Source organism: Microtus oregoni, unplaced genomic scaffold (assembly GCF_018167655.1).
Source record: "Microtus oregoni isolate MIOR12 unplaced genomic scaffold, Mior012 000036F_ref0000092, whole genome shotgun sequence".
Lineage (NCBI taxonomy): Eukaryota > Metazoa > Chordata > Mammalia > Rodentia > Cricetidae > Microtus > Microtus oregoni.
This window is the reverse complement of record NW_024543095.1, coordinates 1069769-1090809: the sequence shown is the minus strand read 5'-3', so window position 1 is coordinate 1090809 and position 21041 is coordinate 1069769. Positions and strand designations below refer to the sequence as shown.

At 50.1% G+C, this 21041-nt stretch overlaps 1 protein-coding gene across 1 annotated transcript in view; it reads right to left on the bottom strand.

Moving 5' to 3' along the window:
* LOC121432879 (otoferlin-like) overlaps positions 1-21041 on the bottom strand; it is a 91920-nt gene that overhangs the window by 29730 nt on the left and 41149 nt on the right. Inside the window, exons 5-9 of the mRNA XM_041631041.1 lie at positions 20559-20740; positions 7661-7734; positions 6413-6539; positions 5937-5991; positions 468-599 (exon numbers count right to left, since the gene is read on the bottom strand). Of these exons, the coding sequence (XP_041486975.1) occupies positions 468-599; positions 5937-5991; positions 6413-6539; positions 7661-7734; positions 20559-20740 (570 nt within the window). The remainder of the gene's footprint in view (positions 1-467; positions 600-5936; positions 5992-6412; positions 6540-7660; positions 7735-20558; positions 20741-21041) is intronic.

Here is a 21041-nt window from a genome sequence, read left to right as displayed (position 1 = left end):
CATTTTCTTTCTCACAGCTGAAGTGGAGGCTGTGCTCCAGAGGGTGGTCTCTTAGGAACACAGGTGCCAAGAAGGCAGCGTAGTGGAAAGAACAGATACCCCGACCTGACCAGCAAGATCCAGGGTCTCAGTGTTTCTGCCCGTGCCTTGGGCAACAGTGTCCATGTATGATGGGTATTGATGTAACTATGTATGTAGGAGAGACAAGGTACCTGGAAGGACTTATTCATGGCATTAGTGGCACCTGGGCTAGGCTGGTGTGAGCTGCCCTACCCTCAGGTAGGCATGGTTGGTTTGTAGCCACAGCAGGGCCAGACGGGGTCCAGTCACACTGGGTACAGAGGGTATAGCACTGTATGCCTGTGTGCTGGGTTGTGAGAGGGTCGGCCAAGACCTTGGGGCTGGTGGCTCTGTGTTCCGGTGTCAGTAAGACCCTTCCCCACCTTGAGGCCACGGGGGACACTGACCTCATTGTAGTAGGGGCAGTTTGTGGACTCCTTCATAGACGTGTATTTCTTATCATCGCCCACCTCCACACACACCACTGGGTCCATGTTCAAGCCCACTAGCTGCCGAGCCTCGATTACCGTGATGCTGACCTGTGGGAGGGAGAGACGGGGAGAGGGGGCTGCATGAAGCACCACAGATACCTTAGAGTCTGGTCTTACCAGAGCATGGGACCATGTGGAAGAAAGGTCGGACATCAGTTTTCTTACAGCCTGCCAGGCGTGCCCAGCCCACCACAGGCAGCTGTGGACTGCCCGGAATGAGGTATAATGCTGATGGTAAACGTCTACGAAAACATTATGGACTCTTTTGTAACCTGATTGTTTCTTTATAAACTTGGGAGTTGACAACATTGTGTCACAGTGTTAAAAAGTTGTACCTCCTAAAAGTTCTAGTTGATTCCTGGGCTCCAAGTTCTAGAGCTGGGGCGCCCTGGCTCTGCTGGGGGAGGGCCACCAAACCTGCTTAGCCCGTTTCCCATCCTTACGAACAGGCCAATCTGCTCAAGTCTCCCTGAACTTGCTTTGGGTCCTGTCCAGGATTTCTTGTTCATGCTGCAGACCTCTGACATACCCTGGGGCTTTCCGAAAGCTGGGCCCTTTCCAATGGCATAGTCCCCTCTCCCTTTGTTGAATTTCCTTGAGTGGCTAGAGCCTCGCTTTCTGGCTTGTTTAGAGTATTTTGTATGTATTGTACTGAGCCTGCCATGGCCTCTAGCTGCCTGGGACCTTCTGTCCTGGGAAACCCTGTTTCAGCTGTCTATTCTCTCTATAAATATTTAGGGGACACCTGCTAGGGCCAAGAACAGGCTCCAGGTGAGACTGGGATAAACTCCCACTCCTCAGGGATATCACTAGAAAAAAGTCCTGGCTTATAGATTTTAAACTAGTACACACATATTTTAGCTTAGAATATACATAAGAGATACATGATATCTTTATATGCACATACATATAAAGACATGCATAGTTAAAGGAGGTATATAAAGACATATATGTGAAAAGATGTTTTATATATACATATATAAAATTGAAAAATGAAACACACATACACACACAGGGAGAGAGAGAGAGAAAGGGAAGGAAGGGAAGGGAAGGAGGGAAGAGAGGAGGAAGGAGTGTGATGTTTGATGCAACAGCCCGAGTCTTCATTTCAAGCCATTAGCTCATGCCTTGGATCTGGCAGGGTCAGTCCCCATTAAGGTTGCCATGGCAAAACAGAAACAGGTACCGATTTGGGGCTGCTGGTCTTGTCACTGAGCCTCAACCTGACACATGGCCAGGAACGGATGCAGAGGACCCCATGGGCTCACTGAACTGCGTATTCCCAGCTCCAAGCGGAGCCCCTAGCTAGCGAGGGTTAAATGAGATGATGCACACCCCAAACCATCACAGTCCTGAACAGGCATGAGGTGAGAGCCAGTGGCAGGAGCGGCTTCTCAGAGAGAAGGTACCTCTGGTAGCAGCCATCTCTCGAGTGGGCACGGATTGCTCCACAGGAGGCTTGAACTAGTGTTTCATCTCAAAGCCTCCTGTCTGCTGTCAGCATTTCCCCGCTAGCCCTTGACTGTTAAGGGCAGCTGTTTGTGCCGCTCATCTGGGTCTCTGGCACTTCGGTTGCTATGCTTTTGATGCAACTTCTAAATATGATTTTACTCAGGAGAATTATTTTCCGTTTTTAGATAAAAAGAATCCTTACTAAAATTACCATCCCACTGTGTTCTTTGAGGTCTTATAAATAGCTCGAAGACCAAGAAAAATCCACACATCAGAAGTGATGCTAGGGAACTAGAAGCCCTAAGACTAATAAGACCACTGCCAAGAGCTCAGAAAAGCAGAAACTGTGCGCTGAAAGAACACTTGAACTGTGTGAGCTGCCGCTTCTATTCTGGGGCTCGAGAGGCCAGAGGGGCTAAGGTTTGAATGCTTAGAATCCACGCTTGAAAGAGTCGCAATAGTCACTATTTCTTCAGGGAACCGAAAAGGAAACAAGGCTAATTAACTTAGCTCCAAGAAGTTGACTGTGAAGCAACACCAGGAGTCCTTCTGGAATATTCTTTACACAGCAGCACACAGAGTTTTAACTTCCATAAACCTTCGAATACAAAAGGTCTCGAAATTCTGTTCATCAGCAACTAATCCCCCACCCCAAAGTTTTCTGTAACTTAGGACTGGGAACAGACAAGTGTGGTTTTGACCAGATGTACCAGCTGAGATCAACTGCCCCATGTCAAGAGGGTGGCTGGTTTTTATGTGTGCATTCCATCTTTTGTCCTCTCCTCTATTTGGTCCCTTCCCCTGCTTCAGTATTCATCTCTCCATATTCTGCAGTGAGCACAGCTAGTGACAGTGAGTGACCAGGGTCAGAAGCTGATAGTCCACATGGGGGGGGGGGATAAAGTGGGGAGGAGAGCAAATGGTTGAACGGAATGAAGAGATGGGGGAAAAGATATTTCTGGTTCTGGATGAGGATGGTCCCAGGGGAAGCCTGAGAGTGTGAGATAGAGGTGGGGACCTTGGTACTGGGACAGAAGGGAAGCCCACTCCCATAGCCCCCACAATCCCTGCTTCAGTTGTGTGTGTGTGTGTGTGTGTGTGTGTGTGTGTGTGTGTGTGTGTAACCCTTGCAATTAAAAGTAACATTGTGGTCATTGTCTATATTTGTCAGGAGGGGATGGGCTACCCAGTCATCAGAATGTTGAAAAAACCCAAACCATAATGCCAATGGGGAAAAAGGATTGCAGGACAGTAAAGAAACTGCTACTTCACACACAGCCTTTGCAGAAGGAAAAACCAGAGAGTGCAAAGGGAACCGCCAGCGGGACGGCAGGACCAGCTAGCCCCTTTGGCTCTCCCACCATCCCCTGTTGAGGTAAGGGTTAGAATTCCCAAGAGTCCTCTCCAAGTGACCACAAGGAACAAAGCTGGGTAAAAAATGTCTACTCAGATGTCCTGCAGGACCCCAAGACCTTGCGGCCTGCTTTGGGGACTTCTGTTCATGCATGTGTCAAGATGGCAGGGGGAGCTAAAGGGAGGAGGTGACGGATACCCACCCACACCCAGCACTCTTCGTGTCCCCTTGTCACCAGGTATGACATGACCAGGCAGGCAGATCACTCCGGTGGTGACAGGGAGGCTGGAGTGTGAGAAGGGGGAATATGAAGACATGGGGGGCACAAGGAAGTGTGTTGAGTACAGCAGAGGCTGGGGCTGAGGTCTGGCCCGGGATATGGAACCATGCTAGAAGCTGGAGAGCTGCTTGGAGGTGACATGTTAAAGGTGACTCTTTCAGTGTCAGGAAAGAGACCAGGGGACAGACTCTAGGCTCATGGACATCTATGCTATAAGGACAGCTGCCCACTCTGCAAAGTGCACATTCCCTGGGAGGTGACAGTGGTCTGTCCCCTTTCAGACACTACTAATTAGGAAAGAATTTGAATGTTCCACCTGTATACAGCACACCCGAGTCTTCCCACAAGCCTCCTTAACCTTCCCAATGGTTCCAACTCTCAGGATCCTACCTGGACCTGAGTTCTGCCTCTCTCCAGTGCTATACGCTCTTCAAGACCTTTCTGATTAATTATAGCTAAGTTCCCCAGAGGGAGAGAAGTCGCTGTTGGTTTATATTTGGTTTGCACATGGTGTTTATCGGAAGTAAAAAGGTTTTGTGCTTGAGTCCTGGTCACTCCCTCTCGCACAGTGGAGAAATACATGCAGGTGATCTGTGAGTGGATCTGTCAGCAGGTGACACAGTCCTGCCAGGTGAAACGGGGCAACCGGTTCAAGGCAGAAGGTTTAGAAGACTCGGGAGGGAAAAGTGTCTGGCCTGGGGCATAGAAGTCCCTGGCAGGAAGCAGTTTGGGAGGAAGAAGTGTTGAGCTCAGAGACACCGGAAGGGAACACTCCAGAAGCCTCAGCTACAGAGAACAAGTGGCTTTGGCTGCTGTGATTCTGAACCCTGGCTACAGCCTTGATTTACCCAAGCTTCCCCCGTAACTTCCTTGGTTTCCTTTCTTACTGTAAAAATGCAGTAACAATTACATTCAGATGGTTGTTAGGATGACATCATCACATATTCAGCTCCTAGCACAGTGCCTGGCTTATAAAAAGCCTTTAAAAATAAATTATACTAGCAAACAATTTTACGTGCTTTTGCACAGCAGGCCGGTGGTATGGTATCTGCATGGGGGGCTCTGGGATTTCCCTGATCTCAGCACACAGAAGCAACTCTCCACAGGTCTGTCTCCTAGAGAAATCCCTTAATGCCTCAAGACATTGCGTTTGGGTTTTGATAGGTCAGGGGCAACACTCCCAAACCTCCAAGGGACTCTCAGGGCTTGAGGTTGTCGGAAATTTCAGGGTGGCACCATGTGACACTACTTGGGGCTATTTTTTTTAAACACCAGGGAAAATGGGGATGGAAGCAAACCAAAGCAAGCATTAAGGGAGTCAAGGCAAATCCTTGGGTATCATGACTAGTCATATGGAAAACAGACGGTGCCATGCAGCCCTTTCTATCCTCACCCGAGAGAGGTGGAGTGGGATTGTCCATGCTTAAGGGTGGTGTGCACGAGGCTTGGGAAATGGGCATTGAAGATAAAGCTGAACTCACACCAGTTTCTGACCTATAACTAAGTCCTATTAATTCTCAGGGAAGAGTCTGGAATCATGGCAGGTCCCTGGGCCTGTCCTCAGAGACGCTTTTTCTTGCCTTTCTTCCCATAACGGCTAGGTGTTTCTGGCTTGTATGCCTGTCTGTTGTGAGCCATTCTATCCAGCTCTGTATCTCAGGCTGGGAGAAAGCTAAGGCTGGGGATCTGGGCCTGCGAAATGGAGGCCACTGAGGCCTGTGTCGGCAGATGCCCCCCTCCCTGACTGATGCTCAGCTCCTTTTCTGCCTGTGTTGTGGCTACACACACAACCGTCCTGGTCAGACCTAAATTTAGTTTTAGGAACAAATAACAACTAATCTGAGAAATTATAGAGACACAAAGGAGGGGAAAGATCACTCCTGTTCTTACTGTCTGGAGGTAACAGGGTTGATGTTACATCCAGCATTAAAACAAACTGGAACAACCTAAAAATACACCCACCATTCTTCAACAGCTCAGCCCTCAACAATCTGAATGTGTGTGTGTGAGTGTGTGTGTGTGTTTCCCCTCAGACCTCCCCCCCCCTCTTTTCCTTAGAACTTTCAACAAAGGACACAGAATCTTCAAGGAGCTCTAAGTGGTGCCCAAATCTCAAACTCTTCCTTGGGTTTGTACCTGCCTTGATACTTCTAGAAAAGCCAGACAGAATCTGACTCTGTGATTCAACCTGTGGCCCTCTGTGACCTCCTGGTTCTTACCTGAGTCTACCATGTTCACCTAGCAGGACACCCCACTCCAGCAGAATCTGTAAGACCCAGACATCTGGGTGCCCACCTACCTGGTAATCCATGGGCCTCCCAGCACTTGGCTCCATCTTAATGTCTGGTTTAGACCTGAGGAGGAGAATGTACTGTCAGGGTCTGTGTGAGGGTTGGAAAGGCCAGAGGGACAAAATTGTGGTCTTCAAATACTCAATTCTGCCAACAGAATTGGGGATGGGGGTGGATGTCCTTGGTGGCACCACCAGACAGAGAGGACTAAGCAGAAGCAGAAGCCACAGATGGCCACTGGGTGAACAGAGTCATGTCTGGATTGGTCAGCACTCTGTGCCGCCCCCTACCCCCCAGCGGCTCAAGGACTCTGCCTCTGCAGGGAGACAAGTGATAAGGCCATCCAAGGATAGTAAGAAAGGGCAAGGCTTGGGAGAAGCACCTCACGGGCGCTGATTTCTCTGCCCTCAAATTTCAAGCCTGGCAAGTTGGTCCTGCCTGGCAGGGCTATGGCAGGTGGATTACAGGCCTCTGGTCCACTTACCGCTTGTTGGAGACGTTGCTGGTGAGAGCAGTGACGGAGGCCAGAGACACTGAGTCAGGATCCAGCCCATCCCCCAGCCGAATGGCTAGGTGGTCCAGGTCTTCCATCTCCAGCACTGCTGGCTCATCTGGGGAAGAAGTAAAGGGTAGGTGGGTGGAGGCAGGGCTAAGGACGGTCTCTTAGGAAGGAGAGTCAAATTTCAGCTTTATTTGACGACACTTGCTTAGAATACACCCATATATCTCTCGTCTTCTTATTGTTGGTTGATTGATTGATTGATTGATTGGTTGATTTATGACAGTCTCACTATGTAGCCCAGGCTGGCTTGGACCTCTGTGTCGATTAGGTTAGCTTCATACTCAAAGAGACCCAGCTGCCTTTGCCTCCTGAGTCTTGGAATTAGATGTACATGGTCATGTTCTTAAAATGTTTTAATCATCATTACGTCTAGTCTTCCTTTCTGTTGTAATCTTATCTGAATGTAATTCTTTTATCCACGTCTATCTTCTAAAGCTCTGAATATCCTTTGTGGAAGAAAGTAGGAAATACCCTGAGCTTACTACATTCATCTTATGACAATGGCTAGTGTTAACAGGGAGGCGAGAGCTCGGGCGCATACTCCTGTGTATGACTCCAGCGGATGAAGTAACGATTTGGAAAAGCCATCTAGACATGGTAGGTTTGGGTTTCAGCAGGAAGCTGTACCCTCTATGAAGAGTGCAGTCAAAATAGAGGTCTAGGGCCAATGGACCACATAAGAAAGCCCTAATGCTGGCTACACATAGCTCCCCTCTCTGCCCCACATACCCCCTTATCTTCTACCTGTCCTTGCCTCCTCTCAAACGCCAGTCAGATACCCTTCCAGTCTCCTTTCTTAGGAGGGACCAAGCACCAAAGGTCACCCCAGCTCTGCAGGCCCAGTGGCCTCTCTCGAGGGATGAGCCTGCTGGCATCAGCCAGGTGCACCCCAAAAATGTTTCCTTGCTACTCTCTCTTCTAAATAAAAAAGTCTCTGGGCTCCTGTGAAGTCACTCATTGTAGAGAGGAGCCCACCTACCTGACAGAGGCTCAAGGGCTTATGATTCCTTTCCCCAGGCCAACCAATGGGAGTCCAAGCCCTGCCCAAGTGGGAGTGGCCAATGGGAAGTGGGGGAAGGAGAGCCCTTTGAGACCAATCTAAGGCGGGTTTAAATGATGGTTACAGTTCAAAGTGGCTGATGGAGCAGTGAGCAGGACCATGTTGCCTACCTTGTCTTTGGGGCTCCTCTTTGTGGGACCGAGTCTTGCCAAGTTTCATGGCGGAGAACACACTCCTTCCCGCTCTGTAAAAGGGGGACCCCGAGAATGAGGTGGTGGGGAAATAGACACATGCAGGAAAAACATAAACACACAAGAAGCAGTCCCCGGGGGAACGCAGAGATAAAGAAGATGGAGACCCCGGGTCTAAGTGACTTTTCCCAAGGTACCTTCCAAATTAGGGGCCATGAGCCCTGAAGGACATAGGACACTTCCTCCCTGACCCCTTCCGGAGCAGGTGGGAATCCCAGCTGATTAGGGAAGTGGCCTGGAGTTTGGTTGGCTCTTGAGCTTCCCAGCTGGACCTTAGCCCACTCTTCTCAGAGCTCTGGGATCTGCAAGGCTCCTAAGTGGCCTTCCTGACCATGCACCCCAACAAGAGCTAACCGGAAAAGAGGCCAGATGCCCAGAGACAGCATCAAAACAGATACATAGGTCTGGGTGGATCGGAGGGACAGACTGAGGCTGAAGATAAGGTAGGAGCCCTGGAAGCCAGCTCTTCAGGTCTCAGGTGGATTTGGTACACAGAACCCACTTTGTCTTCTTCTGTTCTCTGTACTAAGAGAGTCACAGTTCCCAGTGAAAAAGGCCTTTCTCTTATCCTGGATGTCCCTCTCCCCATGGCTTCCTACTGCCAATCATTACCCCTTAGCCCCTAGAACTCATGCAGACCCCATAGTTCCTACCTCTTCCTCTGGTGTGGTATGGCCAGGTGCCGAGGCAAAGGGCCTTGCAGTCAGTGGGGCTGAGGGAAGGAGGCAGGGGTCCCTACAGCCCTTTAGTGATGTCCCTGAAGTCCAGCCTGAGGTCCCCCGAGGCAGGAAAGACCGGGAGTAGGATCCGTGGGGGGTAAGAGCAGTATTCCATTACCCCATCCATATTGTATAAGCGGGACACCTGACTCCCTGTGTTCCCATCCTCCTCCTCCTGCGTGTGGCTGCCATGCTGTAGCCTCCCATGGGGGTAGGTACAGCCCCATTCCTAACCTGCTTCCAGCAATGTCCACAGACATTGAATCAGCCTCGGCTTGCAAAGGCTTGGGGATGGTATCTAGGACACCCAGATCCTTGCTCTGTAGGCTGTACAGTGTGAGGTTGGAGAAAACCTCTCTGTCCTTGTGATTGCCTGGCTCCCTCAAACTCTTCTGCCTGAGACTGGGGAATCAGGTGCATTCCCCAAACCTGGCCCTATCTTAAACCCAGATGCAGAGTGAGCCATGTCTGTGTCCTGTGTGATTGCTGGGTGAACAGGGACCACTCCTGTCATTTGTTGTCAACTCATGAATGTGTTCATTGATGACATACTAGAAACAGGTGAGAGAGGTGGGCGACCCTGATTTGTCTGTTCCCCTAGTATTGTGGGTTTAAAAATGAAGGAAGGGACCCCATAAAGGAAAGCAGCTGTCCTCGGAGTTCTGATCATCGGGATCAAGCATCTTCTTTGTTGTTCTCTATCCTCTCAATCTTTTCTTCTTTTGTCATATACGGTCTGTGTGAGTGCACAGGTGTGCACATACACATGGAGGCCAGAGGGTGGCACTGCTGTCCTCCATTGCCCTCTATGTTAAGACAGGGTCTCTCGTTGATGCTAGAGCTCAGGGACCAGGCTAGCTAGTTAGCCAGCTTGCTCATTGGACCCTGTCCCCCCCCCCCCCCCCGGAGTGCTGGGATTACAGATCCCCTGAGTTCTATTCCCACGCCCCTCAACTTCCAGCCCACTTCTGCAGTTTTAACTGTTGGCTCTAAGCACAGAATACACATGAAGGTGACCTCATTTCAAAAGTCATTTGCTGGGATTAGCCTGTCTTGGATTTAAATGTTTTAGATTTTGGCTTTGCTAAAAGTTTAATTTTTTAAAAAATAACATTTATTTGCTTACTTATTTATTTAGAGAGACAGTGAGGAGACATGCATGTTCCATGGTTCATGAATGGAGGTCAGAGGACAATGTTTGGGCGTTAGCTCTCCTCTTCTACCATGTGGGTCCTAGAGATGGATCCAAGATCGTCAGCTCTGGTGGTAGACTTCTTTTTCTTCTGAGACACCCCCGCACCCACACACTTTTTTTTTTATAACCTAGGCTTGCTTGAAACTTGCTGTATAACCTAACCTGGACTTTAACTCCCAATCTTCCTGCTGGAATTAAAGGCATTTACCATCAAACTCTACTGGCAGGAATTAAACCTGGGCCTTGCATGATAGGCAAGGACTCTGAAGGACTCTGTCTCTGAGCTACATTAAGGGGAAGTAAATAACACACACACACACACACACACACACACACACTATGAAAAGTCTAAAAAGGGATACAGTTCTTGAACAAGAATTGTGGACCAGTGCCTTTCTTCATGTTTTCTCACTGTACCCTGCTGGCAATTGCGAAGGGCATGGGTATGTTATCTCTTCGTTCAGCCAGTGAAGGACTGAAGCTCAGAGATGAGAAAATCATCTCCGTGTCCCACAGTAAGAGCAATAGAGGCTGCAGCCTGATGTCCCCAGGCCTGCAGGAGTTCCACTGTCCTGGCTGCACTGTCTCCGTGATCAGGACCTCTCTGAACATGAATCCACGGTGACCAAAAGGAACACCGGGGAGAGGCAGCAGGACCATAGCCACAATGGGAAGTCATTTAGAAAGAGTCCTTTATTCAAAAATGACCCAAGCCTCACCATACTTTGGGAGAGACTGATGAGGCTTAAATTACGGGTGGCATGCCATCAAGCAGATCAAACTGGTTGTTTGAAGGCGGGAAAGGGGTCATCCTGTCTGGCTTAACCTGAAACATCCTGGGGACGTTCTCCCCAACAAGTGGTTAAAAGGGCAGGGTGTCTATTTCTAGAGTCCCAGTCTTGTGCCTGTGTGACCTACAGGATGCCATCACCATGGCAGCCCGCTCTAGCCAGAATCTCCCCAGCAGCGGGGGAGGGGTGCTGAGCCGGCAGAGCTGAGAGCTGTGTAGGTCAGACCAGGGCCTGCTTAGAGAAGTCAGCTGCGCTGCATCTGGGGCTGGGATCTGGGCTACTGCCAGAAGCCCAGAGGACTTGCATGGCTTTCTAAAGCTGGTCCCATATAGCCACTTAAGTTCAAGGCCTGGGTCACTCTTTGTTATGATTCTTTAATTAAAGACCCACTTTATTCTTTAGAACAAACATTTCGGGGAGTAAAAATAAGACTTTTAATGCCGTACCACTTCTACTGTGCCCTGAAAAAATTCAAAGGAGAAAAGCCCCCAAAGACTGCATCATGTGACCACTGAAGCAAACAGACTTGCTGGCAGCACCACGTGACTGGGGATGTCTCAAAATGGTGTTTGCTTCTTGATGAAAAGCACAGATGTGTGCAATGGTAGACCCCACCTCCACGGTTCCTAGTCTGGGCTCCATGCTTCTGGTACCTTCTACACTGTTCTTTAGTTGGTCTACAGCGTGGGCCAGCAGAGGCAAGATGTCATTGCTGCTGCTGTTCTTAGCGATTTCCCAGTGTATCAGTTGGTACACTGTAGCTATTTCCCAATGTATCAGTTGGTACACTGATCAATTGATACATTGGGAAATCGCTATAGAAAAGGCCCTTTCTACTGTACTGGGCCCTGAGAAGGGCAATTTAAAAATAAAGCTAGTTTACTCATGGAACTTTAAAGATTATCAACCTATATTGGAGACAGGTGTTTAACTTGTGATTTGAGTTTCTTTTTTTCTTCTTTTTTCTTTTTTTGGAGTTTCTTTTTTAAGAATTAAAATTTTGCATCTCTTCCAATGGGGTTCTACAACCACAGACATGCCATTCTACAAATGCCCCTGGTACCTGGGCCGTATCCATACCTGGGACTGCCTGCTGAATGAGGCCTCTCTTGAAAAATGAACAGACAACAGCAGGAATGGACTGGTGAGCTGGCACTGTGGGTAAAAGTGTTTGCCGCTAAGCCTGGTGACCTGAGTTCAATGCCTGGGACCCACACGGTGGAGGGGGAGAACTGAGGACCACAAGTTGTCCTCTGCCTTCCATACGTGTGCCACGGCATGTGCTACACACACATAAACAAACACATGTAATGACCCAAAGACAAAACACCAGCAACAAAAACGTGCATGCACAAAAATACAAACAGAAAAGCTTGACAATTAAGAGTATAGAGGAGGTGAAGATAGAGAATCCCATTTACTTCCAGTGGCTGGGCTCGCCATGGTTAGAATGTTTCTAGACTGACAGTCCTCTGGAGAAAAGACTTCTAAATCAGTGTGTTTATTGTAACCCCTTCCTTTAGATATCCAACAATTCCCTCACCTTGTTCCATGGCTCAGTTCAGAAGTCTGTCACTACAGCTGTGCAGTGCACACATGACCCAGGGGTGGAAGCTGCATATTATGAACAGGGGACATGCACCAAGGTAAATCCAGTGGCCTGCGTGCTTCATTGATTTGCTCTATGGATTATTCTGGAAGCTGTGACTTGGAAGGGTATGGCTACACATGAACTACAGTCGCACTCACGGTCCAGCCAAGCACCGTCAGCTGGAAATGTCCAGGCTCATGCACTCACAGCTCAGGTAATCAGGATTCACGAACTATCTGTGAGAGTTGGGAGCTGTCTGTATTGTTTCTTTGCTTTGTTGCTTACACAGCCTCTAACTCAATATGAAAATGGCCTTGAACTCCTAATCTTCCTGCTTCCCTCTCCTGAATACTCAGACATGGACAGATGCTACCTATCCCTGCAGTTACAGGTAATTTTATAATCTTAAATGTATTTTAAGGGGTGAGGGGCTTGGTCCTGCCTCAACTGAATGTGCCAGGCTTTGTTGACCCTCCATGAGAGGCCTTACCATTTCTGAGGAGTAGATGGGGATGGAGTGGGGGGGAAGGTGGGAGAGGAGGGGGAGGAGGGGAGGGAGGAGAAACTGTGGTTGGTATGTAAAATAAATAAAATAATAAAATATTAAAAAAATTAAATGTATTTTAAACTATGGTTTGATTTGAATCACTTCCTGTGTGGGTAAAGGACAGGCTGACTTAAATGTTTTTGTGTGTATGTATGTATGTATGCATTTACTATAATTTATTCTTTCAAAGTCATTTATTTTTATGCACATTGGTGTTTTGCCTGCATGTATATCTGTGTGAGGGTATTGGATCCCTGCAGTCGCAACAGCTGTGAGTGCCATTTGGGTGCTGGGAACTGAACCTAAGTCCTCTGGAAGAGCAGCCAGCGCTCTTAAATGCTGAGTTATCTATTTCTCCAGTCCATAATTTATTTTCTAGAGCTGGAGAATCAGTCCCAGGACCTCACACATTTTAGGCAAGGGCTCTATTACTAAGTCACATGGCTGGCCCAGACTGACCCAGAGGGAATGTGAGTGCTTCTCCTGACCCTGGGAATCTGGCTCCTTCTTTCTTTCTGGTTTCTAATTCTTTTTGCAAAACCCCAGCAAACAGGATCCTGAGAGTAGATTTCCCATCTCCCCATGGCCCCACATACTCATGGGGAGCACTGTTGCTCTTTCCCGGGTCAAACCTTACATTTTCTCTTTCATCATGCATCTGTTCCCTCTGATCTCCCTCCAGCCGCCTTGGCAGCACCGAGGTCAGGATCTGCAAGCTCTCCTCACAGTGTTCTTTCCTCAGGCTAAAGAGTTTCAATTTGCTTAATTGCATCTTAGAGATTCCATTCCCCATTCCCGTACACATTAAAATAATACTACATCCCAGCTTACTTAATTTCATCTGGTAATGGGACAGCAGGAGACAAGATGGAGCAGGGCAAGGGAGGCAGCATGTCCTAGGGCTCCACCACGTGCCTGCATCACCCCAGCTATAATCATAGGAGTCAAGCTAGTCTGACAGACTGCGGAGCTGGAGGGAACCTGGAGCCTGGTGATCTCAGAGAGATAGAGAAAGAGACAGAGAGAGAGAGCGAGTGCTGAGGGAGAACAGAAGGGTGGCTTGCACCTCCTAGGTCAGCCGCAGAGAAACCTGGAGCCATGAGCCATCTTACTGAGAAAGCCATCGCTTCTTATCCACACAAGGATTCGGATCCCTGGCTCTGTCAGCCCTGGAACACACTCTACCCTTCTCCGAGGCGGGCAAACTGCTCCGTCTTTCTGTGTGGCCCTCTCCCCATACAGCATGCTGCTTCTGTTGCTCTGTGGTCATGGTCATTACTCATGCAATTGTTCCAAGCATGCCTAGAATTCAGTATGATTTGGGCAACACAGTGGATGAGGTCTCCAAGTTCCCCAGGATCTTAACGTATGCAGACACACCCATGAGGATCAGCTCAGACTGTTGTAGACACAACTATAAACTAATTCTTTAAGTATTGGGACCACAGTTTTGGGTAAATCTCCTGGTATCTCTGGAATTCAGTTTCTATATGTGGGAAATAAAGACTCCCGTCTCCGAGTTTGCAGGTTCACCAGAGCGTTTGAAGAACCAATTGGCTTTGAGTACAATCAGGTCCTTTCAGCTGCCTGGGTCTGAAGTGAACTCTGGGTAGGAAGTTAGATTCCTTGTTTTTGCCCAGTTCTGCCTTGTTCCCTGAACTGACACTTGTCACGACCTAAACCACTGTAATTTCTGTGATGCTTGAGTCTCCAGACGACAGTGTGACTTTGGGGAACCTATGAGCCTGTCAGCTCAGGCTGCCAATCTTTCTGGGTCTTTGTGATCAGCCCATCAGAGAGTTCTATGTCTTCCTACTGTGGCATGTCTTTTGGGGAATGGAGACTGTGAGGGTCACAAGAGTGGCAATCTCTCTTTGGCTCTCTGTGATTTTGTGTTTTGCCCAATACATGGTGCCTGGAGATTGTCTTTCTTGGACCTCCAAGGCTGTATATTCAACTGCCCAGTGCTGCCTAGGCTGGAGACTGGCTTCTCGTATACCCCACTGTATAGCCTTCCTCAGAGGAATGCTTATGGAGCTAATCTATAGGTGCAGAGAGCTGGTCAGTGAAGCAAAGAGGAACAAGTCTCTAAAAGGAGAGGGTGCCACCTCCAAGAATCCAGAGTGGAAAGGACAGGTCCGGCCACTTCCCCGGCTCTCACCACCCTCTCCCATTCTCTCCCTCACAGTCTTGTGAAAAGACTTCCCTCACCCTGCACGTGCCCTGCTGCTCCACCAGAACAGCGCCCCCTAGTCCCTCTCAGCCCATTCCCGCCCCCTCCCCTGGAGCCCCCTGGCAGAGAGCCAGCGCCACTGCCTTTGCCCTTCAGCCCATTACTCCCTGCCCCCTCCCCCTCCCCGGAGCCCCGTAGCAGAGAGCCAGCGCCACTTGCTTTGCCCCTCTCAGCCCATTCCCGCCCCCCTGGAGCCCCGCAGCAGAGAACCAGCTCCACTGGCTTTGCCCCTCTCAGCCCATTCCCGCCCCCTTGGAATCCCACAGCAGAGAACCAGCGCCACTGGCTTTGCCCCTCTCAGCCCATTCCCGCCCCCCTGGAGCCCCGTAGCAGAGAACCAGCTCCACTGGCTTTGCCCTGGCCTGGGACACCTACTTGTGCTCACCATCTCTGCCTCCCTTGGTCTTCTCTCTGCCTTTGCTGAGTAAAGGGAAGAAATGAGGAGACAAGGGGATGCGGATGAGAGGGTGTGGACCAGAGATGCTCACAACCTTTGCCCTGGCCCTGCTGACCCCCGCATTTTTTTTTTCTCCAAGGGCTTCCCTATTCCCACCGACCCCTTTAAGTCTTCTGTATAGGAGTGCCCTGGCCCCACACTCAGCCCATCTCCTCTCCCGGGAGGAGGTCTGGTGATTTCAAAGCTGTAGGGTTCCCAACATCTTCTCCTCCCTCACTTTCTCCCTTGGTCCCCTCCAAGGACTGCATAGAGCCCATGCTGTGGGGACCTCCCAGGGACAGGGTGGATGGAGCCTATTTGAGAGGAGGTGCTGGACTTGCTACAAGATGGAGGAATGGGGCAATGTGCTGTAAACAAACCACCACTAAAGGTCTCAGAGCAGGAGAGATGTGCTCCCGTCTTCCTTAAGAGAGGTTTCCAGAAACTGGAAGGTTCATTAAAGCCCCCCCCGTGCCGCGTCAGTGAGAATAAAGAAAAACTGCCATTATGATGTCTCCTCTCTCTGTTCACACACTCTCCTGCCTCAGACCTTGCCCAGGTGAGGCCGTGCCCCGATAGTTCAGGCCTGGTCCATGCAGTCACAACTGAAGTACAGATTCATCTGACTAACCTTTGTTTTAGGCAAATATTTAGTCTCTAATTCAAAGAGACCCACAACTGCCAGGTTTTGGGCTGCCCAAATCAGCAGGACCACAGAGCAGAAAGCAGGGAGACTCGGTGCCCTGCTCCAGCCCAGCTCAGGTGACCTTCGTGCCACTGTTAGGAAGTCCCAAGGGCTTCTGGGGCCTGTGCCCATGGAGCAAGGGTTTCTGTGGGCTATTTAAGAATTACAACTCCATTCATGATTTCTCTGGTTTCCATCCTCATGTTTGCGTTTGGCGAGTTGTTTTTTTTTCCTTCTTCTATACAGTCAGGCTCTGAAGGAAGGGTTTTTTCTTTTGTCTTTCATTCTGTGACCCTGGAAAATATGTCAGTGTCTGCTATGGACTACAAAAGAGAGGTGTGTGGCTTTGGGTTGGCAAGGGTCAACAGGTGTGTGAAACTGGCATACTGAACAACTGGGACCTAAGACTCCGTCTCTTTCCTCTCTCTCTCTCTCTTTCTCTCTCCCTCTCTCTCCCTCTCTGAGTTTTGTTTTGAATTCAGAGAGGTGTCACATCTACCAGGATACAGGGAGAGTTCTGTTTTCTTCCCTCCTTCCATACTCCAGGCCCACACTCCCTGAGAGTGGAAATAGGGTCCGGAAAAGGCATTTATATGAGAAAGAATGCCATCGTGATCTTACTATGTCCACTGTTACTGCCACTGCTGTCCTTAGAAACAACAGCTGCAAAGCCAGGGGTTAGCCCTTCAGTGGGCACCAATGTAACTGAGCTGTCGTCCCACGGAGTGGCCATCTTCACACCACCTGCTTTGTACGGAAAGTTGTGGAGGCTCAGGCTGTCCTCTGTCACTCAGCAGGCAAGCAGTGACCTCACCTTCTGCCTGCATTGCCACAGAGCCTCCCAGGAAGCTCCAGATACACCTGGATTTCTTCCTAGTGCCCACATTGTACTTTTGGTGTTTCCTGCCAGTTATGTAAGTCCCGCTCTGTAGCAAGCATTCTCTAGTGAGCTGCTTTTAGCCCCATTGAACAATTCTTCCTTAGTTCGTCTCTGAACTGATAAAAGCATCCACAGACAGGGAACAACAGTGCCCTCTTGGGAACACTAAGGTCTGCGGAGACCCTGGCATGTCTCAGCACTAGGCCTCACTTGGTTACTCAGCCTTGGGCTGAAGGTGGGAGCCCCAGCCCGAGGTAGAGCATCTGGGTAGGGCGGAATATCCCAAGAATCATTTTACCCCTAAATCTCAGCATGACTGTGACTAGTTCTCCAGCTCCTTGGCAACCATGGCAATACTGGATTCCAGCCTGGGGAGGGGAAGCAGGGAAGGGTTTCCTAGCTCTTTGGGGCCCATGAGAACCAATGAAGTAGCATTCGGGGATGAGGCAGTGTGTACTGCACCACGTACACACACGTATGCCCACCCCTTAGTGCACACATGCACCTCTTTCTCAGGGCCCCTGCTATGCACACACGGCCAGTTGCTCTCTGCTCCAGACACAGGAAGGGGCTTCCTGGTTCTACAGGTTTCCCCTGGAGTGGAATGATACCCATGGTCAGGACAAAAAGGATGGCACCAGCCACAACCTACTCCTAAAAGAATGACAAAGTAACTACCTAGACATCCCCAGGACACCAGAGGGGCCTGGGTAGCAGAAGGCGGGGTGTGTATGTGTGTGTGTAAGCTTGTGAGTCTAGGTGAGGCAGAGAAGACGAGATAGCCTTATAGTAGAGAGCCTGGGAAAGCAGAAAGCTGTGTTGCTTTGCAACACAATCCTTTGTAAGATATGACTCCAGTGGTATCCAGTGGGGTACCATGCAGAGAACATGTGCACATGCAAATGTATGCAAATATGTGTGTTTTCAAAATCTCCCTCTTTCGGAGACTGAGGTATGGTTTGGAGTATTGATTTTTTTTTTTTTTTGTTCCTGAGAGTGGAAATGTTAGTAATCCATTCCTTCCCCCCCCCCCCCGAGACAGGGTTTCTCTGAGGTTTTGGAGCCTATCCTTGAACTAGCTCTTGTAGACCAGGCTGGTCTCGAACTCACAGAGATCCGCCTGCCTCTGCCTCCCAAGTGCTGGGATTAAAGGCGTGCGCCACCACTGCCCGGCTCCATTCCTTGTTTTTACAACAGGGACATTGGTGTGTGTGGGGGGGAGTAGGTGGAGGTATTTCTGCTCTTGCTCAGGCTAGCTGAACCTCCAGTGGGCAGCACTGGGAGAGCCCTTCGCACTGGGTGGGCTGAGAATTAGATGGTAACAAAGCCTGGACGAGAAGGTCAGGTAGTGCTTAGCACAGAACCAGCTGAGGTCGAGGTAACATGGAGGCTGAAGAGAGAACGCTGGCTGAGAACCTGCCTTCCATGTGCCATAGGTATCACTTACATATGGTAAGTGCTTCATTTCTTCCTAATTCTCTTGTGGGCATGAGCGAGCCATCTTACATCTGGGGAGGTGTCTCCAAGCAGCAGAGCCAGCACTTGGGCTCCACGCCCGCTACTCTTCTGTGCCGTCTCCTGGTGGTATTCTGCCCACTTGGGGTTCTCTTGTAAGGAGTGGGCAGAGACTAGAGAAGTGGGCAGAGGAACTCGGTGGCATGTGATGGATCAGAGCCCAGGAGACGTTAAACTACATGAGCAGAGGGAGTCCTGCTCGCTACAAGGCTAGGTCCAGAGGAGAGGAGAAGGTGCTGACATTCATCTCAAAGGTGATGCCATGCCTAGGCTGGCACCTCCAGGGAAATGGTGTGCCCTAACACGCTCCTTTAACCAGGGCGGTGGCACCCACTGAAAGCTAGACACTCTACCTATGCTGTTGCTCTTGCCCAATTCCCATCCCTAAGATGAAACCCTTCCTCCTACCCCTTCTTCCAGCCTGGGAAAGGTCCAGCGAGATGGAAAGAGGAGAGAACCCCAGGATGCTATGCAGTGAGGCTTCAGACAGCCCCCTTAGCTCCACCTTCCTGGACCAGGACTCTCTGGGGGTCCGAGATGTACCCTTTGCATCTTGTTTTATCTGAGCCCCATCCTGGTGTCCTTACTCTACCGCCTCTCTAGTGAGGGCAGCCCCTCAACCAAGAATGACTGGGAGAGCTGTTTTCACGACTGTTCCTGAGTATGCTGAGCCCCGCTGGAGGCCAGAGAGGAGGGGAGTCAGCATGTCTCCTTTCTGAACTCACTTATTTCCGTTGACCCAGAGAGGATTTGTGACATGTAGGAGTCAGCCAGCTGATGAGGGCAGGGTCGGGGTCAACCTAATGGGGCTAACCCTCACTCGGACCCCCATTCCTTTCTCTACAGTGGGTGGCCTGCTTCTCAGAACTCCCTCTGAGCCAGCCCTACATGGTTGATGGTCACCTTCCATTTCTAAATCTATTTTTGATGTTTGCCACTATCTGGGATGAAGAACCTGTTATCATCAGCCCTTCCACATGCAATACTTGCCTCTTCATTTTCTAAGTTTTGTTTTTCAAGACAGGGTTTCTCTGTAGCTTTGGAGACTGTCCTGGAACTAGCTCTTGTAGACCAGACTGGCTTCGAACTCACAGAGATCTACCTGCCTCTGCCTCCAGAGTGCTGGGATTAAAGGTGTGTGCCACCATGGCCCTCTGGTTCCTCATTTATAGCCTCTGATATCTCCTTAGATCGTCATCAGGACGGTGGCTGGAGCAGGGCTGGTAGCTCCAGTTCCCGTCTTACAGATGTAGACATGGGAGACACATGACTTCAGGCTTGGCCTTATGCTAAAGGACCTGATATTTGTGTGGCAGAGGATTTGGCTGCCTAAAGCGTGTAGTCCTAGGTGTTTAGTTGAACTTGGGTATGGGGAGAAGCTGGTGAGGGAGAAGGTTGGCCTAAAGCACTTCAGTTCCATGTCGCTCATTGTGGGTTTTCCATTACACGTTGAATATACCTCCTCCAGGAAGGAAAATGGAGGGAGAAGCTTGCAACGATATGGGAAACCCTTGTTCTCAAAACACCCCAGACCTCCAGGCACAGGCCTCAAGCCTCTTTCACGGTGCTCTCTCTTCCTAGGTGTCTAGGGATGTTTTGCTAGCGTCAATTTTGCCTCCTGAGCTTTAAGTAACGCCACTGCATTTTCTCTGTGGTAAAAGCACTACATGTATGGAGGGGAGGCCTGGTCAAAGCCCTCTGTCATTTGCAAGTGGCAGGACATTTGTGAGATGTGAATCTTAGGCACAGAAAAGCCTAGGCAAATTTTTCTCAACAGAGGGTGGCCAGGTCCTGACCAGGTCTGTTAGCCTCTCCTCTCCTAGGGATCTTTTCACTGGGCCAAGGAAGAGGTCAGGCTGCCTAGGGCCTGGTTGGCACTGTTGGGTCTTAGACTATGAAAACCAAGGCCTCCCCTGTCTCCTTTTCCCATTTCTCTGATGAAGGCAGGGACTGTGGACCCCCACCCCTTAGGTTAGAATTGATCTCTCAGACCTTTGCTTCCCTAAGGGCTGGAGCAGTCCTGGCCCCCGATTCTGATTAGAGCCTCCCGTGTGCTCTTGGGTTGGATGCCAACATCTTCTCAACCCTTAAATATTTCTCTAACAACTCAGCCCCACACTCTGATCCCAGCCGGGCCTGGAGGGCCTTCCAGAACACTGGCTTCTGGCACCTGCTTCCCAGGTCTTTGGGGGGCAGTGGGCAGCCAGAGGGGTCCAGCCACTTACCTTCGAAAGCTCTTCTCGCCGGGTGTTCTGGTGCTGGGCCGGGAGCCAGGGAGCAGCCCATCGGTCTCCTGGCTGTCCTTTTCCTCCTCCTGAAGAGCTTCGTCTCCCAGGAAGTCTCCCTCATCCCAGGAGCCCATTGTGCCATCCGTGGCCTGATACCGGACCTCCATGCTTAGGCTGGTCTGAAGGGAGAGGGACAGTGAGCAGCTGGGCAGGCAACAGTAGTCCCCTGGTCCCTGTGGCACCTTTGAGGCACGTTCACTCCCGTGAAGATGAGGTGAGGACCTTCCTGCCTCAGTTTGCAGATGGGAAAAAAAGGCTGAGTAGGACTGATGCCCAAGGTTCTCTTGTGCTTGCCCCTCCTCTTCCCAGGTGCCCAAGTCAAGTGGTTGTCCTTGGTCGCTAGGCCTAAGCCTGGGTGTGAGGTCTTTGGATCCTCTATACAGAATCATTCGGTGTACCCCCAAATAGGTCACCTCTTCA